The 20,865-nt window shown below is 39.2% G+C and overlaps 2 protein-coding genes across 3 annotated transcripts in view; both read right to left on the reverse strand.

The window, feature by feature from the left end:
* tesca (tescalcin a) overlaps positions 1-9,111 on the reverse strand; it is a 10,555-nt gene extending 1,444 nt beyond the window's left edge. The window contains exons 1-5 of the mRNA XM_037680221.1: positions 9,010-9,111; positions 7,106-7,175; positions 6,531-6,611; positions 4,129-4,268; positions 935-996 (exon numbers count right to left, since the gene is read on the reverse strand). Coding sequence (XP_037536149.1) covers positions 935-996; positions 4,129-4,268; positions 6,531-6,611; positions 7,106-7,175; positions 9,010-9,070 — 414 coding nt within the window. The 5' untranslated portion in view covers positions 9,071-9,111. The remainder of the gene's footprint in view (positions 1-934; positions 997-4,128; positions 4,269-6,530; positions 6,612-7,105; positions 7,176-9,009) is intronic.
* A 242-nt stretch (positions 9,112-9,353) lies between these two features.
* On the reverse strand, positions 9,354-20,156 carry fbxo21 (F-box protein 21). 2 transcript variants are annotated; one of them, XM_037680223.1, is made up of 12 exons: positions 19,901-20,156; positions 19,322-19,457; positions 19,068-19,162; positions 18,858-18,979; positions 16,832-16,978; positions 16,514-16,647; positions 16,273-16,409; positions 14,386-14,565; positions 13,981-14,113; positions 12,099-12,289; positions 11,863-12,020; positions 9,354-10,042 (listed from the first exon to the last, which is right to left on the reverse strand). In XM_037680223.1, the coding sequence occupies exons 1-12, from the start codon at positions 20,122-20,124 to the stop codon at positions 9,810-9,812; spliced, it is 1,890 nt and encodes a 629-aa protein (XP_037536151.1). In that variant the 5' UTR covers positions 20,125-20,156; the 3' UTR covers positions 9,354-9,809. The 2 variants fall into 2 exon arrangements, with proteins under 2 accessions (XP_037536151.1, XP_037536150.1); XM_037680222.1 differs by having other exon boundaries at positions 19,068-19,177.
* Between the last annotated feature and the right edge of the window lie 709 nt (positions 20,157-20,865).

Raw genomic sequence — 20,865 nt, forward strand, 5'->3', positions numbered from 1 at the left:
TCTTCATTTACAAGGTAACAAACCAGTAGTCCCCTAATAAGGCTTGGCTGTGTGTTCCCCAGTAAGTACTGGTTAACTACCCATTAGTTCCTGATTTGTTCCTGCGGCATTCCCTAGTAGTTAAGCAAAGTTTGTGTACCTTATTGTAAAGTGTTACCATTATCTTTTACACATTAATGTTATTATGTTTCACCTAATGCAAAACATATATGCAATATTTTATCTTTCCACATTCCATACCGTTTTTACTCGCTGTTCTGCTTATATTCTTTTAACTTCTCATTTTCTGGACCTTATCCTAACCTTGGAAAAATATGACAGGCTTAAACATGTAAATGCACAGACAGGCTTTTATTATGCCATGAACAAAGTACACGCATGTGCATGTTTTGCTCTTTGCTCGTACTTGAGCGCAGCGTCGTTTAGATGGGGTAAACGGTCGTCTCGGCTGTTTAATGCATTTAAACATGATTATGGGAGGTGAATGTACATCATGCATCAAACAGAAGAGGAATCGGATTAAAGCTCCTGACTCAAGGTCACCTTTTGTTTGGTGTAACTGTAGATTTTAAAGCCTAAAATTCATTTGGCCTTAATCAAATTGGCAATTTGATTACGCTGTCCACTGTTTGTGCTCGTAGATTTGCATACAGCAGATTTGATCTGAACCGAGTCTTTGTTTAGGAAGTGCTTTTTAAAACCGTTGACATTGAGATTGAATATCTTGATTCTAAATTGTACCTTTTTCCCCAATACTTCAAATTATTACTGGCAGAAGAAAGAAATGATGATGCAACATGTTTTAATAAGTAAATATGGTACATAATTCATTATGAAGATTAATGCAAGCTTCAATTAATTCATTTTAGAGGCTGTTTCTATGTTGCAAGAAAACACAAAAAGCACATATTAGCATGGTTATTAATTTATTTACCTTCCTGTACTCGTCCAGAGTAATGATGCCGTCACTGTCTGTGTCGTGCATGTTGAACAAAACTGGACAGACAAAAGGGCAAAATACGTTGAGTTGATTTTCAACTCAAAGCAATCTGGCTTGCACAGAAAGAAAAGGTCCTGTGAGTTTAATTAAACAAGAAACTCAAATATTAAAGAAGTGCAAGAACAAAACAACTTGACGTTTCCTTCCCCGATGAAATCCTTTGCTTTTGTGTTCTTATCCCAAGAATATGGACAACAATGGTCTGCTTGCACAATAATTAATCTCACGTCTCCAGTTTGAGGAGGAACATTTATAAATAATAATATAGATTAATCCTGACTCAACTTCTCTGGAAATAAACTTGAAGATACGCTGATTAATGCACTGTTACGTAATATTTGAACTTCTTAATTTTCTCAAAGATTTTTATTTTAAGAGTACCGTATATTAAATTGTAAGATGCAGCGCAGGTTTAATGGTGTTTTTTTCCTCACCTTCCTAAAACATATCTTGTTTTTTTTTTTTTTATTATTATATATACCAGTACAGTGTACATTTTGTTAATGGTCTAGTCTTATAAGGACTGGACAAAGACATTATCTGCATGACTTAAAATAACAGTTTTGTGAGCTGCGCTCGCGCCACGATTTTCTAAAATTAGTCGCATAAAATATGAGTGAAGAGCTGTTTGGCTGCAAACGCCCAGAGTTCAGACTGCAACTGAAAATTCACCTAGTTTCTCACAATTTTCCAGCAGTTTTGAGTCACCAAGCAGTTCAAGCTACTAAAGCTAGCAGCTGCATGTGAATTCAAAGATGTCAAACATTTCTTCTGCTCTTTTCACTTGCAGTAGATTGCTCAGTGAGATATCAAACAAATCACCTTGTTTTTGTAAATATAACTAAAATCAACACATTAAAATGTGTGCAACAACTAACTCGTTCAACCTTTATTTAGACAGGTTAATCCCATTTTGAGCCTCGAGGACTCGTTTACAAGAGACCTGAATAATGAATGTTAAATGACAACTCATTAGCACTAAATTATTGAATACAAACAAATGTATCCTTAATGCACCAGAATCCTGAGTATATTGTGATATTTTACTGCTTTGACTTTAACAAACACTCAGGATTTAATCTCAGAAATCATCCATCCATTATCTTTACCCGCTTCTTTCTTGTTTTTTTGGGTCGTGAGAATACTGGTGCCCATGTCCAGCCATCACTGTGCAAGAGGCGGGGGACACCCTGGACAGGTCTCCAGTCCATCACAGGGACACAGAGACAAACGAGACAAACAACCATTCACTCTCTCACTCACACCTAGGGACAATTTAGAGTTACCAATCAGCCTAACATGCATGTTTTTGGTCTGTGGGAGGAAACAGGAGTACCCGGAAAAAACCCACGCATGCACGGAGAGAATATGCGAACTCTACCCAGAAAGGCCCCCGGACCAGGATTTGAACCAGGGTAACCTGCTCGCTGAGAGGCAGCAGCTCTACCAGTTGCCCCAATCTCAGAAACCATTTCTCCATTTAGTGTCAACGAGTTTAAATTTACTGAGGAATGTGTGTGACGTTAGTTCTGTGTTGAAACTGAAACTGGAGCTGCAAAGGCAAATTTTTTTACTCTACTGACCGTCAAACAACGAGGTCAGAACACCAGTCTACTACAGTGGTGCTTGAAAGTTTGTGAACTCTTTATAATTGTCCATATTTCAGCATAAATATGACCTAAAACATCATCAGATTTTCACACAAGACCTAAAAGTAGATAAAGAGAACCCGGTTGAACAAATGAGACAAAAAATATTATACTTGCTCATTTATTTATTGAGGAAAATGATCAAATATTTCATGTTTATGAGTGGAAAAAGTATGTGAACTTTTACTTTTAGTTTCTGGTGTGAAACCCCCCCCCCAGCAATAACTAAAACTAAACCTTTCTAGTAACTGTTGATCAGTCCTGCACACCAGCTTGGAGGCATTTTAACCCATTCTTCCGTACAGAACAGCTTCAACTCTGGATGTTGGTGGTTTCCTCACATTAACTGCTCATTTCAGGTCCTTCCACAACATCTGGATTGGATTAAAGTCAGTACTTTGACTTGGTCATTCCAAAACATGAACTTTAATCTTCTTTACCCATTAAATAATGGTCAATCAGGTCATCTGGACAGTTTGATTTTGTGGAAAGATGTTTCCCCCTCTATCCAGAGGGCTTCATCAGTTTGAGGAGTCCCAAATAAACTGTTTTCTCCACTAAGCAGCGCACTCCTTTAAGTGGACCAACCAGTTTGCTGGTGATAAGATGGTTTTTGGGGGCTGTCCTGTCCCCCGTCGACTCCTCCCAGTTCGGCAGCCACAGCCAAAGTGGTTCAAGACATCAAAGTTCATGCTCAGTCATCCAAGTAACCTGGATGATTGAGCATGAACTTTGAATCATTTACCCATTCTTTGGTAGAACGGCTTGTGTGAGACCCACTGAGTGAAAAACACCTGACTCTAGTTTCACCTTTAAATTAAACTGCTAATCCTACAGGTTCACATACTTTTGCCACTCGTAAACATAAAATATTGTATCATTTTCCTCAATAAATAAATGACCAAGTATAATATTTTTGTCTCATTTGTTTAACTGAGTTCTCTTTATCTACTTGTAGGACTTGTGTGAAAATGTTTTAGGTCACATTTATGCAGAAATAAAGAAAATTCTAAACAAGGGTTCACAAACTTTCAAGCACGACTGTATTTTCATTTTGTGCTGAAATTATTGACAACGAATGAAAATTTTGTTTTGGTGCCACATTAACAAATCGATCTGCCCATTACATGAAGGGATCCAGATTTGTTTTTTGAGTTTTGGTAATTCTCATAAACAGGTCATCACAGGTGAGGAAGGAATGTGACGAAATGTAAACTACATATCTGAGTGGATCAGCAAACAGGTTAGTACAAGGTTTCATGGAGATATCATCAACAGAAACCACGTCCCAAACATGTTTCCACAGACCCCCCCCCCCCTTTTCTGCCTTTACCAGTGGACTTTGTGTGTCAGCCATGGTCCCACTGAGACACGTTCCCATGTCAGAGCTGACATGCTCAGAGGAATTCTGTGGGGTTTTTTTTCTTGGTACGTTACATTCAGAAGAAGATCACGTTCTATTGAACACATTTTACTCACAGTGGAGTTTCTCCTTCCTTATCGCCTCCCTCTCCTCCTCTTTGGTTTTCGGATTCGGAGGACGGAAGTGGGACATGACCATGAGGAACTGCTCAAACCCGATGTCCTCGTAGGATCCAGTTTCATTGTTATGTTGGTTTCTGGACAACAGATAAAAACATTCACCAGTTTCAAACAGAGCTCAGCTTATGTGCATTTTTAGAGCTGTAACGCCGCCGCAGCATGTTTGAACATCAAATCTTAAAAATGTGTTTGATCTGAAGCTCAGAAACTTACCTACAGCTTTTATTCATTTGCTTCCTTTACTACTTGTGACAAATGTTGACTTTTATTTTTGTGAACATAAATCACACCTAGTCACGACATTCAAAAAACAAAACAAAACAAAAAAATTTGTAGAAACGTTTCCTCTTTCATCCGAAAGACTTCTTCAGTCTGAGGAGCTGCAACAAACTCAGTCTTATAATCAGCATCTTCTCATAATGGATCAACCAGTTTGCTGGTGACGGCCAAAACTAGCTGTTCACGTGCAAAAAGGAGGACCATCAGCCTAACGATGGATCGTTAGTGCCCTGATGTCCGGTTGTTATTCAGAGGGCTGGGTGATGCAATAACAGAGAGGAACAGTTGGAACACGTAGGCCTCCGCCTCGGTTTAATGATGGACGACTTCTGTCTCTGATCCTGTAAATCTTGACTGTCTTCAGCCGTGTCTTAAGCAGTCGGTTACAAATCACAGGATAGTTTTAAAAATCCGTCTTTAAGTTTAGTAAACAGATTAACTCTGTTCTGCAGAGAGACTTCTTCCAGTCAAGGCAGATAGCTAAAGCTAGTCAGTGTTGAACAGATCTGACCTTGAAAAACACCTAGTCCATGTGTTTATTCCTCCCTGACTGGACTACTGCAACACACTATAATATGTTGGAGTCGGTCAGGTCTCCTTTTCACGTCTCCAGCTTGTCCAAAATGCTGCAGCTCGGATATTAACTGGAGCTCGTAGGTTTGAGCATTGTTCACCGGTTTTGTCCTCCCTTCGCTGGCTCCCTTTACCTGTAAGTGCATAAATGGTTGCAACCACTTATGTCTCTGAACTACTGGAACCATGTGTTCCCTCTCGGAGCCCTGAGATCATCCGATCAGCTGCTTTTGGCTGTTCCAAAAACAAAATTGAAGCTCGGAGGTGATCTGGCTTTTTTTAGTCGTGGGCCCCAAACTCTGGAACAACCTGCCCCCCCAACATTAGACAGGCCACTTCACTTCCTGTTTTTAAATCTCTGTTAAAAACAGCCCTGGCTTTTTGCACAGTGTGACTTGACTTAGTATTTTACTGCTCTGAGTTTTTGTTTTTCTTTTGATGCTTTTAATCAAGATTCAGCACCATCATATTTTTATTGTTTTCTTTTTTTCCATGAAATTACTCCCATTGATTTTACTGTTGAGCACTTTGGTAACAGCTGCTGTTTCAAATGTGCTTTATTAATAAAGCTGACTTGACTCTAACGTTCCTCTTTATCGAGGATGTGCACAAAGAAGAGCCCGACTCGCCTCGTTAGTTTTATCTACCTGGATTATTGAGCGGACATCAGGACAAAACCGTGACTGCTTTTAAATTGTCAGTGTCATCCTAAAAAAGTAATACAGTTCTTTAGCCTGTAGCTAATGTAGCTAGTGTGCACAATTAAAGACCACCAGCCGGGCCGAGTTGTGCCAAGAATACTTTAACTATCATTTTAAATTAGCTCTTTAGTGGACACTAATGACGGATTGAAGTGTCCATGTTATAATCACATACAGGCTCAGAACTGGTTACTGAAATAAGTTTACATGCACTGATGTCTGAAAAAATCAATTTGTAATATACTATATTGTACTACAACATATTCTTTGTTTCTAAAGCTCAGCTTTAACTCCTGTTTCTACAAACCCCACAACAAAGGCTCAGTATTCGAGTAGACACCATTAAAATTGAAGACAGGCAGAAAAACTGCTCTGATATTTGTTGGTGATCTCAAAATAAATCACTTTGTGCAGTAATGTCATTATGAAAATAATGGAAATATGTGACGAGGCTTTTCAAGCAGTTCAAGTTAAAAAGAGGGATTGCAAAGAAGCTCAAACTGACTTGTTCTAATAAGAATGAGTCGCTGTTTGCCACAGTAATAACAGTAGAACGCTGAACCAAAACACGGCATCATGGGTAAACACGAATAATTATAGGGATCAAGCTAAAGGAGTTTAAGGGTTTTCATTTGGTGGCTGGTGTAATATTTGGTGGCTAAGAAAAAATGACCTCAGTCAATAAATATTTACCTAAAATTAGGTGAGAAACATCATTAAATCAGATAAATTTGTGTTGGCAATTTTTGTGTCATCATAATTGACACAGTTTTCAACTGTACCCACCTTTTATCAAAGAACGCCTCGATGATTTGCTTTTTGATGGGGTTTTCAGCGAGACCAGGTATGCTGTTCAGGTTCTCTCTGCTGTAGAACAAGACAAAAAAAAACAAACATCACCATAAAACAGAACGCAGCAGAACAGTGTCATTTACAAGGTCACAAACACGACTAATGAGGCGCAGGAAGTTTTCACTCCGAGAGGGAACTTTAGGGGGAAGTAGGGAAAAAGTTGGATTTGTCACTAACAGCATGTCGCTTCATGTGGAAATATATGAATATGTGCACAAACGGGCAAGTTTTTGTATCACCTTTATAAATCATGAACTTAATTTGTATCTACTGTGCAATATATTAGTCTTCTAACATGTTTGGAAACCTCCTGTAGTAAAGTATTTCAAACTGCTCCATGTGGAAGTTCAGGACATTTTTTAAGTTTGATTTTTATATTTTGCAACGAATAGCTTTAACAGCATGTCACTTTATGTTAATTTGAAATTTAACTAGATCCCAAACTACACAAATATTACCCTATAGACATGAAAATAAATCAATCAAACAGTCAAGTAAACATATTTTACCTTATCGTCTCTTCATTGCCACTCAGAAGCTGAAATCGGCTGTGGAGGTTTTTAATCTGCTCCAGTGAAACTGTGAAGAAACAAACACTTATCGTGTTGATCCAATTCTGCTTTTTTTTAAATCATCATAATACTATTTTTACACCGTAGCTGTTACTTATGTATTTAAAGTGCTCAGGTGTTGCTCTGTGGTCAGTCTTACCTGAGCAAACACATTGTACACACGTGTTTGGATGATCCTGTGGTTCAGTGAGTCACTGTCTGTGTGGCCTTAAAGCTTTAAAGCGTCTGGTTCTGTCTGGGCTCGTATCGAGACATTAATGTTCGCAGAGGCCGCTGAATGTTTGCAGAGGCAGCTGTGTCTGCACCCGGTGTGAGTTATGAGCACACAAAACACGAGTGGCTGGTGTGACACGCAGGATCAACTGTTGCAGGAACACACACTAACCTTTTTACCAACTTGAGCTACACAAAACTAACAACAAAGAAAACGTGCTCTGTCTAACCCGTCGGTGCAGGTAGCCATCAATCAAACTTCACGCAGTCATGAAAATCTTTAACCCAAAGGAGAAATGAGGTCAACGCTGAGAATATGGCAACCAAGCAGTTCAAAGTCTCTGATGGAATCAGTAAAGATGGACTCCGAGGTGCAAAAACAATCCATGCACTGAAACTGCACAAGTTAAATTCTTCCCTCTCTTAAAAATAGATCTACTCACTTCTCTTCTGTTTTTAGCCACAAAGCAGCACGTGATGGGGATTAGATCCAGTTGTTTTCAGGCTCATTTACAGAATGATGCAGAAACAGATAAAGAAAATGTTTTAGTCGTGGTTCTTTGTGTTTATTTATGACTACTGGGCGTGACACGGTTTGGTTTAATCCTTTAGTTCAAGGGTGGAGCTCGGCTTTTACTGCGTGTAATGACTTCAGGTGTTTGACTTCTCTACATGCTGATTTATTCTCAGAGGAAGACATTAAGAGCTAAATAAATTATGTTTACTATGACAATGTTGAGTGCTGAAAGACTGCTGGCATTTATTGGAGGCGGAAACTGAGTTGTTAAAGCAAAAAAAAAAAGAGCAATCACTAGATGAAAGCTAAGGAGCAAAGCTAAAAATCAGAAGTAGCTAAAAGCTAGAAATAGCAACATTTTAACTAAAAGCTGCAAAATAATAGCTAAAATTCAAAAATAGAAATAAAAAGTTAGCTAAAAAGTACCAAGAGGTAAGCTAAAAGTTACAAAAATAGCTGTTTAGTTATAGCCAAACTAAAAGTAGCTGAATGGGAATATTGCTGCTGAACAATAAAAATGGAATATCTCAAAAGAGTAGCTAAAACCTTAAAGCAGCAGAATGACAGCAAAAAGTATCAAAAGGCTTCTAAAAGTAATAAAACAGTAAACAGAATATCCATGTGCCAAAAGGCTATCTAAAAGCAAAAATTTAGCTGAATGTTAAAATCTGAACATGTCAACAGCCAAGCTAAAAGTAGCTAAAATGATAGCTAAAAGTATCTAAAGGCCGACTACGAGCTAAAAGCAGAAAAAGAAGCCCAAAAAAAGAGCAAGACTCCTGAATCAGATTTCAATAAGAACATTGTTTTCAATGGAATGAAGAAACTTTAATGTATTTCAATGGGAAAAAGGTTCAAGTCATTAAAAATAAAAGTTAACATATTTCTTGAATGAGGTGACCGTTTTGATTTATGCATGCTTAAATAAAAACACCAATTATGCAGAAGTAGTTAATTCCAAATAACAGGAAGGAAAATCATTTAAAAACAAAAGTTTGAAGGTGAACCAGCGGATCCCTGTGCTGAACAGCTCAAATCGGACTCTTCTGCAGCATCATCAGTGAAATTCATCCCGAACACAAACATCCCCTGAGGGCTTTTTCAAACTTACACCCGGTTTTCCCCATCAGCTCCTGGTACTGGTGCTCGGAGTGCGACTGGGAGGCTCCCATGGCTGCAGCCCTGCCGGTGCGTCAGGACGCACGAGCTGCTCGGACTGGCTGGTTTTCTGCAGAGCTGCAGCTTTAACTCCTGTCAGCAGTCAAGACCGCAGGCTTCCTCCTGGTCCTAACGCCGTCGATTTATTGACCAATTACTGCTGAGATGATGGTCTGGCTGCTTCCAGTACAAGAAACCAACAAACTGCTTTAGAGATTTAAAAAAAAAGACAGAGGAATTAATAATTTAATTTTGAAAAGATTTATTGTTTCCTCACAGCTCCCTTTGACTCCCTATAAACTATGAAATACTGGGGTTTTGTAAACGTACAGAACAAGGGTCATCGAGGAATGTGAAATATAGAATTTCATCCTTCAAAGCTGAAGAGTGGAAAGTCTTCACATTATTTTGTGTGGCACTGGGTTTACTGGTGCTGGATGCAGGGAATGGGAAGCATTCTGATTTTAAGCAGGAGGGGCTTTTACAGCACCTGGGTACTTTTCCACGGTTCAAGTCTTTCTTTGTATAACTTTGACTTTTTTTTCCCAAACTGTGACTGTATTTTTAAAAATGAGCACCGATGGTAGGATTCGGTGTTCTGAACTTTTTTTAAAACAACAAATTTGTTAAGCTTTTCTTTTGTCGAACAAATAAAAAGTATCCTCTGTTATACTTGTTCCGGTCTAAGTGTACACCACAGCTAAGTTGGTTGTGAGCAGACAATGGGTGATCTGTTGTCGGCAGGACTTCTCGCTACATTGACGTGGCTCGGTGGTTGTTTTGGTCTGCAGCAGGGGCCTCGTCTTGGCCCCCAGTCGTTCTGTCATAGAGCTCTCGCACTGTGCCCAGGGTTTCGCGCAGGTCCTCTGGGTATCGTGTCTGCAGTTCTTCATTGGCAACGTAGTGGGTTTCGGTGAACTCTGAGAAGTAGCGACCAACCTCCGGGTGCCCGATCTCCATTGGGGCAGAGTGGGGCTCCAGATTCTCTGAGGAGAAATAATGAAAAAGTGGCTAATGAGAAGATAAAAGGGTGTCCATGTTAGTTAGTTCAGCAGCTTGTTTCTTCAAGATGTTTCATCCAAAATGACTTCACGAGTTCTGATTATAAACTGGGACAACCGCATTAAAAAGTCACTCGAGGCACCAACACCACAGTTGTTTCTGTGCACAATTTACACACAGAAGGAAGGTGGAACAGCTCAGGATCCTCCAGGATGATCCGGGGAGAGGAACCTTAGATTCTCTCCTGGATCTTCTGCTTCTGTAACCCGGTTTCAGATAAGTGTTTGGAAACGAGACGCAGATGGCCTGAGAGGAGTGAAGGGAGCCGGCCGGGTTCAACAGGAAGACAAAAATCAATACTGAACAGAAGAGCTCGGGTTTCACCATCAGTCACTTATAATGCAGCTTTGGGTCTGCTCAGGTAGTTTCACAACCATTCACACCGTGAAACACCTCACTTGTTGGTAGCTCACTCACAAGGGACCAATACCCAAACAACTGGTGGACAAATGGGCCTTCAATGACCGTTTAGTACGTTTTTCCAATAAAAGCCTAAAACTGTCGCTCTATAAAAATCCATATTTAAAAACGCTTTTGGAAAAAAAAAAAGGTGGAGGACAGGAATATGCCTCCTATTCAAGCCTCAGAGTGTGACCATATCAACCCCCCTCGCGTTTGTAGAAATGAGGTGTTGCAACAAGTTAATCAATGTCAGACCGAGTGAGTTAGCACTAGGAGAATATTTAACTTTAGCAAGGAAGAAAAAACAAAAGACGTCAACAAAAGAAACAGAACGCTAAGAGACAAGTTGGTTATGTTGCACTTGAAGCATCAACGACGGTCTCACTCGTTTAACAAGACAATATTTTTTTATAACAACACATCTACATACAACTTCCATGAACTTTTAAAAGGACGGCATTATTTTGACCCAGTTACTAACATGATAAAACCAGCAGAAAACTACTGGTAGTCCTTTTTGGCGTGATCTTGAATCACAGTATTAAAGTTTGTTTCAATATTAAATAATCTTTCAAATAAAATAAATTAAAAAAATAGACACCAACACAAAAACACTGTTTTATTACTTATATGTATGCTGATTATGCTGTTCATATAAAAAAATTAACTAAGGACTAGAGCTAAAAGTGAACAACTCACTGTAAACTCCTTGTTCTGTTATTGGAACCATGTTACACTCGTCAAATTCTATTTTATTCTAAATGTTGGGGAAAATAGCCAAAGCTTATACGCCATTACGCAGCACGGTGGCGCAACTGGTAGAGCTGCTGCCTCTCAGCGAGCAGGTCCTTGGTTCAAACCCCAGTCCAGGGGCCTTTCTGGGTGGAGTTTGTATGTTCTCTCCGTGCATGCGTGGGTTTTCTCCGGGTACTCCGGTTTCCTCCCACAGACCAAAAACATGCATGTTAGGCTGATTGGTAACTCTAAATTGTCCCTAGGTGTGAGTGAGAGAGTGAATGTTTGTTTGTCTCGTTTGTCTCTATGTGTCCCTGTGATGGACTTGCGACCCGTCCAGGGTGTACCCCGCCCCTCGCACAGTGATTGCTGGACATGGGCACCAGCGACCCCCGTGACCCAAAATGGAATAAGCGGGTAAAGATAATGGATGGATGGATATACGCCATTACAATTTTTTGACAAGTTTTTATTTTTACTTTTAGGCCCTCATCCTGAATTAGCTTCACTTTATTAAAAAGTAAAAAAATAAATAAAAACAAGCTAAATGAGTTTATCATAAGGATATTTTCCCTCCCAGCCACCGTGCTGTTGAAATGAGGCGTACCCTGTGCTGCGTAACGGCACGTCCCGTCCTGCACAAGCACGTTGTAGAAAGGTTGGTTGGCTCCATTGGACAGCTGGTGGACCCTCATGGTGGTGATCCACTCCTGGCTCATGGTGCATTTAGGGTCCCAACCGTAGATCACACAATTATAACCTGACCTGGAGCAGATTTGATGAACAAATGTGAATACAGGAAGAGTTTGTAGTTTCTCTGCATGGCCTCTCAGTGCGACCTACCGCTTGTGTTTCATGATAAGACCGACTGAATACTGGACTTCCAGGTGTTCTGGAGCACTACGCCGCTTCACCTCAGGTGTCACCGGATGCTTCTTGTGCTGGATGTGTTCCAGAGTGTGCTGCACCAGGTAACCCACTGCCCCATGCTGGGAGGGGTCTAACGCCTGAATGTGCTGCAGGATGTCTAATACCTAGAATTGAAAAAAAAATAAAAATAAAGTATTTACGGGCAACTAGAGAAATTGTGTTTCCTGCGAAAATGCAGTGTGCATGCTTATTGCAGAAGAACTTGCTGAAAAACATCTGAAATTAGCTAAAAACATTGTGAAGTGTAGCTGAATTTGGGGAAAAAAAAGCTTAGCAGAAGAAAGCAGAACAAATATATTTGCAGAATTAGGTTAAATTAAGCAGAACTGAGCACAAAAATGAGCAAATTAGCTAAAAAAAATGGGCTGAAATTAGTAAAAAGTAACTGAAAAGTCAGAAAGAAGCTTAAACTACCAGAAGGGCGCGGACAAAGCTGAAATTAGCTAAAAGAAAATGTGGAATTAGCTGAAAAGGCTAAATTTAGCATAAAACAGCTAAATAGTAGCTGAAATAAATGAAACTAGCAGAAGCTGAAAGGAGCATAACAAGTAGAAACTGGCAGAAAGAAGTTAATTAAGCTGAAAGTAGCACCATGAAAAACTTGAATTCATCTGAAAACAGCTGAAGTTAACTAAAAATGCTAAAAATGTAGCTGAAAAGGTAGAACAAGCTTAAATTAGCAGGAAAAAAAAAAAATAAAAAACAAGTTTGCTCAAGTAGGCTGAAAGGGGCAGAAATGAGCACAAGAAAGTGTAATTATCTGAAAAAGCAGAACTTAGCAAGAAACAGCTGAATAGAAGCTTAAAAAAGGCAGGAAGAAGCTTAAATCACCAGAAAGTAGCGCAGAGAGCAATATTTTGTTGAATTAGGCTGAAACAAGTTTAAATGAGTATGAAAAATGTGGAATTAGCTGAAAAGACTATTAGCATAAAACAGCTGAATAATAGCTGAAATAGTAGAAACTGCTGAAACTTGAAGACAAACTGAAAGGAGCATAGCAAGATTAAATTAACTGAAAGAAGTTAGAAGAAGCACAACAATGTAGTTAGCAGCAATAATCTGAAAGGAGCACAAAACAGCTGAAAAAAATAGCTGAAAGTAGCAGAAAAAAAGTTTAAATTTGCACAAGGAAGCTGAAAGATGCTGAACCAGAACAAAATGTGAAAGAGTAGTAAAAGGTAAACATCTAAACATTTGAAGGATGTAAAATGAGCTCAATTCATTTTCTATGAGGAAAAAAAAGTGGCAGAAAAGGCTAAATATTTCAAAAAGCTAAAGTTGCACCAATACCAAAAGTCATAGAAAGAGCTGAACGTTTTGATGCATGACTTGGTGGAATAACACAAAAACTGTGGAATGAGATAGAAGCCGAAAAACGTACAGAAGAAAAAAATGGATCACGATAGAGTGAATGCTTCATAAACATTTGGACAATTCAAAGCTCAGAGTGAAGTTAATCTACATACTTAGAAAAACTTATGGAGCAAAGATTAGCATAACGTTTTACGCTAACAGGAGTATCATTTTATCTTCTTCGTTCGGCTTTCCCCTCTGCAGGGGGTGTCCACAGCGAGTCATCCTCCTCCAGCTTTGTCCTCTGCATCCTCCGTCCTCACTCTAACTTCCTCCACGTCCTCTCTAACTGCATCCATATACCTCCTCTTTGTCTTCTTCCTGGCAGCCGCATTTCTAACATCCTTCTACCAAAATTAAATTGATTTATTAAACTGAGATAATCTCAACGTGCCTCATCGAAGAGCAGATTTATTCTAAGCAGCAGATTGTGTCTCCTGACCTTTTCTGGCCAGATTCCCAGGTGGAAGTAGAGGCGTGCCTGCAGCAGCAAGTACTGCACGTTATCAGGGTTGATGGTGAGGTAGAGATCCAGAGAGTCTCTCAGCAGCTGGTAGGATTTCTCATTGCCTTCACTGGAAAAAAAAAAAAACAAAACAGTGCAGATAATGTGACTTAAACAGGAAACTGCTATAATTTGTTCATTTAATTCTAGTAGACATCAACCACGTTCTATTATTTTATTCAGTTTGATCTTTATGGTGCAACAAGACTCTGATCATGTCAGAGGGCAAGATGAATTAAAACTGAAAAATAAGAAATAAAACATCACTCCTGTCATATCAGAAGAGCCCATGCCAGAAGTTTGGATCTAGCCTTCCTTCAGCTATCGCTCCACATGTCTCACCCTCTTTTGCCAATGTTGAGCAGGTTTCCCACCATCCTGAGCAGCACCTCTGTGGTGCTGATGGAGCTGTAGTAATCTGCCGTCACCTGGTGGCCGATGAGGTACTCGCACTCCTTCGCCTTCAGCTGCTTGCCTTTCCCAAACGCGTCGACGTAAACAAAGTCATAGATGTCCTCACTCCTGCAGGTAGAAAACATCACAATACTTGTGACATGTGCTGTGATGGAAAACCGCTTGACCTGTAGCGGGCTGCATAGATTAAATAAATAAATAAGAAAATGAGGTTTTAAAACGTTTCACCCACAATAACAATTTGCTTTAATGAAAACTGAGCATTTGTCTGCGTGTCAGAGCTTTTTATTTTCTCCTAAATCCATTAGATAAGAAAATCTCTGCTTTTACAGCAGCATAAAAACCTGGATTACTGTGAAAAGACAAACATCAGAAAAACTTTTTTTAAGATAAAGCAATTATTACTTAAAACATAAGCAGAAAAATATTACAGTAGCCCCTCGTTTATCGTGGGAGATCTGTCCCCTGAAGTCCCACGATACGTGAAAAACCCTCCCTGCTCTGGCGGCGGAGTGGGGACGAACACCAGCGCCCAGGCGAAATGCAGCTGATTTGACCATTGAAGTGCATTTATTAAGGAGAAGTTCAACTGAGACACACCTTTACTATAATGTCGAGCAAACTAATAATTGTTTTTAAGTGTTAATTTTGTTAAATTCTTGTTAAAGTCCTCCTGTGCACACTCCCGCAGCCACCATTTGGTAGCCAATCGATTTTTGGCACAACACCGGCCCGTGTTTCCAGGTGGTCAGCGGCGACACATAATAAATGCGACCTCTACGGCAAAGCGACTTATTTATGTATTTTTCACTTTATTAGACATTTTTGGACTGATATGCTGTACACGTTACTCCGGCGTATAAGTCACAAGTCGTAAGATATGGTACCCATATACAATTTTGCAGTACTGTATAGTACATATACTGTATATTGTTAAAATTACGTAGGTTTAAGAGCTTAGAACAGGGGTCTGCAATCTGCGGCTCTAGAGCCACATGTGGCTCTTTGGTCTCTGTGCAGCGGCTCTTTCAAGCTTTTGACTAAAACTGACATAAAACTGGATTTTACTGGTTGTTATACAAACAACAAAAAAGGATTACCGGTAGTTTTAGCCATTTTCCTGTCATTTATTTTGCAAATATGTGAGTACTGGAACAAGTACAAGGAGTAAAGCATACCCACTTTAACTTTATGCTTTATTTCTATACTTAATTACATTTTTCCACAATTAAAAATATTACCTAGGTCTGCGTAGTTCATAGTTTTTATTAACTAAAAAAAACCTCTCTTTAAAAGAATCTGGTCTTTCATTTGTCTTAAACTGTAAAAATATAAATTATTAGTTATTTTATCTTTATAATGTCACCCCTAGTGGCCACAAAAGCTCCTTCCAACAAACCTAAAGTGGCCCATGGGCCACCAGTTGATAACCACAGTTGTAGCATGTTGTTGCGGCTCTGAACACTTTTAATTTAGTGAACGAAGGCGTAAAATGGCTCTTTTGATTGTAAAGGTTGCAGACCCCTAGTTTAGAACATTGTTAAGAACTTTGTAAGAGTGTGGGAAGGGCTTACAAAGCTTTAATATATATTGGTACATAAATTCTAAAATAAACTGTGTTCCTACTTCGTGGTTTTTCACCTGTCGTGGTGGCGTCTGGAACGCAACCCTGCGATATTCGAGGGCCTACCGTAGTTAAAATAAGAATACGAACATGAGATTTTCTTGCTTTTTAGCAGATATCAATAAACAGACTGTCATGCTGGCATTTTACAGAAAGAGCTGCAGAATTTTCTTTTTCCCAGTCATACACACCCTGTTGGTTTTTGGCACCAGCGCAGCAGGAAGTGATTGGGAAAGTTGACAGGCTCCAACTGGATGCCCAGCTTTCGAGCCAGGGTCATGTAAAGAACAGAGAGGCTGATGGGAATCCCTGTACGCCGTAGTAGCACCTAAATAAACAGTAACGATGATGAAAATATTCCTTTTTTTTTTCAGGGTTTTATTGAAAAGTTGCAAACTCCAAAAAATGTTTTTTTTTTTTTAGAAGTCCTACCTGATGGATGTAAGAATTGAGTGGGTTGTAGTAGTCACACTCGTTGCCTTTGTACTGAAGCTGCTCGTACAAAACAGAGTTCAGGGCGCCCAACACCTGCCTCTGGAGCTCATAGTCCTCTATGACACAATCATCTACAACACCCACAAGAATTAAATGTCCCCAGAGGTTTACGTTCAAGATAAAACATGTTTGTGCTGCTCGTGTTTGAAAATGATTCACTGCTAATTTGCTGCAAGTTCATTTATTAGTAACACGATATATTTTCTGCCTGAAAAATAATAAACCTAAAAACACAAATAAGTTCTAAAAACCCACCATTAGCACCGCGCAGGCTGGAATGAGATGGGTTTTTGATTCTCAGCATCTTCTTCACCTTTTCTGCAATTTCATCTATTTGCACTGAAATGCCGTCCAGTGTGACGTCAGCCAGCGGGTTACAGTACTGATCCACCAGCACAGCACCTAAAGGGGCAAACGCAACCAAGTTATTTGAAAGAGAAATTCTGTAAATGATCTAACAGAATGTTTTCCATGTCTGCAGCTGGCAAAATACAGTGAAGGGGAAAAATACCAAATGTAAGCTGCAGTTTCTGAGGATTCAACCTCTGAATCAGGCAACAGCAAATTCACTTTTTTTGGTAGTTTACTGGGATTCATGACTAAAATAAGAAAGACTTTTAGTTTATTCTGATTTTCCTTATTATGTTATTGCGAGACTATCAATTTTTTATTTTATTTTTTTTTACAGAAATCACTCATGTTTAGGAAAATTACCAGTAAGATTTTTTTTTGTAAAATTTCTACTAAGAAAATCCTTGAAGTCATTAAAAAATAAACCAGAATCTTCAGATTTTTTGTAATTAATGCGAGGATGCACGGTACTTTATCATTTCTGCCTTTTTTGGTTTTCTGACTTCACGCAAAATATTAAAAGATAAAATATATATTGACAACAGATATATATGCTTTGGGGGCAGAGATGGGGTAGATGCACCTAAATAAACAATAACAATGATGAAAATTTTCCTATTTTTTTTCAGGGTTTTATTGAAAAGTTGCAGACTCCAAAAAATGTTTTTTTTAAAGAAAGGGTGTCTCTGAGAAAGACACCCAGTCTCCATTTGCTCCCTGGGTGCCTACATAGCTGCCCACTGCTCCACCTGTGTGTATCTCAGGTGTGATGGGTTAAATGCAGAGAACTAATTTTGCCATTGTAAGTGTAATGATAGCACTTTACTTTAGAGCAGAAAAAGTAAGTTAGAGAATAGATTTCACCTAAAAACCCACCTACTGTTGAAAACTGAATCTAAAGCTCAGTCTGACTTCACTGACTTTAACGTTTGAATAATTTGGCCACTACAACCCACAGGTTTTAGTATCACTGGCCATTTTACTAACAAAAATGACAATGTTTGTTCCTGAGAAGATACCTTTTTGCAAATAAAGAAACTGATCTGTGATGTTCAACAAAACATTTCATTTGAAAACCAAAGTTCATGCTCAATAATCCAGGTAAAAATCCAACGATGTTCAGTCAGGTAATCTGAACAGTTTCTTTTTTTTTTTTTTTTGCCGAGACGTTTCATCTTTCATCCATAAAAATTTATTTCAAGTTTTAGAAAAGCTCTAAAGCCTTTCAAACAATTTCCACTGCATTGCAATGTTTATAATAATAAATAGAAGGCGTATATACTAGGGATTGAACGACTACATATATATTTTTTAAAGTTGACATTAACATGATAATAGTTGAGTCGACGTCGACTAGTTGATGACGTCATAGCTCAAGACGCTAAAAATAGTCATTTATTATAAAAAAAAAAAAAAGAACAAAACATCAGTAGTGAATATTTATGCTCATTTATCATACTGCAAATAAGTCATAGGAAAACCAAAACTATTATTAAACTACAAAAGTTAGTTTTATTTTATTTAAGCAACTAAATAAAATAAGCCACCGCAGCAGTGATAGACTCTCCATCAGCGGTGCTGCGCGGTGGTGGATTCTCCAGTGGAGCGCACCAGTTTTTTATTTTATTTCGAGGATTAGAACAAATGAAACTAAAAACAACATAATCTTTAGTGAAATACTTCCACACTGTTGATGAATTTCTACGTGTTTGGGAAGACTTTGCCTGCTCCTCGCCTTCCATCTGCTTGGAAGAATCCGTTTTGTAACCAGCGGCCGGCGCCACAATCACCGACTGCGACTAGTCGACGTGAAATTTAAAAAACTCGCGAGATGTCCTAGAATCCACTAGTCGATCCAACCTCTAGTATATACTGTTGATACCAGCATTAACTAACAGAACTGAGTGAATGTCCAGAGCTGACGGATCACCTTCTAAAGCTGATTGTTGCTCGGCAGGCTGCTCCAGGAAGCTCTTCAGGCTCCTCAAGATGTTCTGCTGCCTCAGGAAGTAAAGGATTTTCTTTGCATAGTATTTCAGAGTCAAGCTTTTCCTGTAGTGGTGTATAGAGAACAAGACGTCCAGTAGACAGGGTGTAAGACAACAAGGGCTCTTGTAATAAGGCTTAATATTGCTCTCACCTCTTGTCAGAGTTGAGTATGAACAGAAGCTCATCTTCGCAGAAGTGCTCTGGCATGCCAAGTGACTCGATCTCTGCAAAGCTGTCTCCCAGCACCTGGCCAACGCAAGGCTGAGTTACAGATCTCTGGGTTAGTTTGCACCATAGAAAACTCACAGTTCCTTACACAAGCATGCACCGAAGACAAATCAGCTCACACAAGCAATATCAGTGATTGATTTAACAGAGAACAACAATCTAAAACAGATTACTTACAACTTCTGTGAAGAATCGTTTTGAGATCGACTCCACGGTCCTCTGTATCTGTATACCAACTCTGTGGCGTGTTTTGTACTCTCTAAGCCAGTCACAGCTCTCATTGTGACGGTAAAACCTCTGCAGTCTTGGCCATCTGTTGATGAAGACAGCAGGTTTGGCATTTCAGAAACATGTACGGGAATCCTGAGAACAGTACAGTGTATCATGCATGCTCCTGCAAAAAGAACCAAAAAGCCAATCAGATTGCTTGTGCAGTTCATGGACTACACAAGGTCAACTAAAATGCTGTTCATGCAGTGAGAACATAGTATACATTTAACCAATGGGAATCTTAAAAGCATAAGTTCCCATGCTTAGATGTCTGCAGAGGAGAGGCTTTACAACGCAAGGACAAATTTGGTGCATCAGCAGAAAAAAAAAAAATAACAGGATGGCAGTTTTGCTGAGTAAACGAGCACAAACACTGATGACTTCAGGATCCTAAACACCATCAGCAAGATTGTTCTTTTTAGACAAAACCAAACACATACACCACAGACCAGAACTCGGCATAAAATGTCACAAAATGTGGAGCACCTGAGTTTGTACTGATGTTCCCAGACCTTGCCCCTTCCATGGCAAACATCGTGTAGCCGTTTGCAGCAGCAGGAAACGTTACAAATGTCGACATGTTTGAGGACAGGGAAGCACAGAATATGTTCAAGCAATTCAGTCGGCAGATCTGTCAATTTTTGTGTTTGGGGCTCGGAAATAATCCCGTTTAGACTCGGTTGCTCCTCTTTGGCTACAGACGTCGCCATTTTTACTGTTTACCCCATTACCTCATTGCTTTAGCCCCGCCTCTTTATGGCGCAAGGGGCCGAACTGAGGGCGGGGACTGTACCGGGTGCTGCAGTCTGATTGGTAGTTCAGTTACGGAGAACTAGTGCTGCCTTCAAGTTCCCTGGGAACTAAAGCTTTGTAATCATTTTTTTTTTAAAATTATTTCAGAATCTAACTGAAGGACAATGAATTATATATTATATATTTTATAGGACAAAACAAATGACGGCTTAAAAATAAATGTTATTGTGTTTTGAATACTATACAGGTTACGTGCAAAAACTTACTATGAAGGATTTTATTTGGGAGAGCTGTTATTTGAACTTGGCAAAACAATAGATTTTTGTAAATACCTAAATATTGTTTTACCTAAATTGCATTTACGACAAATAGGTTTTGGTTTAGGCGTCTTTGATTCCAGTCAAACATTTATTTGGTATTTAAACGTTAATTACTATGTTTTAAACAGTACGCGAATGCAGCACTACTTTATTATAAGTAGCCAACAAGTTGTTAGCTGCGGTTAGCGATGCTTTCGTTCAAAGTTTTTGGAGATAAAGCGTAGGACTAAAGATTCCTCATACTGCTAGATATCGTAAAGCACTTCTGTGCGGAGACGTGCTAATTTAAAGACGTAAGTCTTATTTTTTAAATGCTGCTAACATTAGTCAGCTAACTTATGTTTTAACTCATTTTGGCTATCGTTAGCATCCAGCCCA

This window comes from Nematolebias whitei, chromosome 8, assembly GCF_014905685.2.
Source record: "Nematolebias whitei isolate Nwh7 chromosome 8, NemWhi1, whole genome shotgun sequence".
NCBI classification, from domain to species: Eukaryota; Metazoa; Chordata; class Actinopteri; order Cyprinodontiformes; family Rivulidae; genus Nematolebias; species Nematolebias whitei.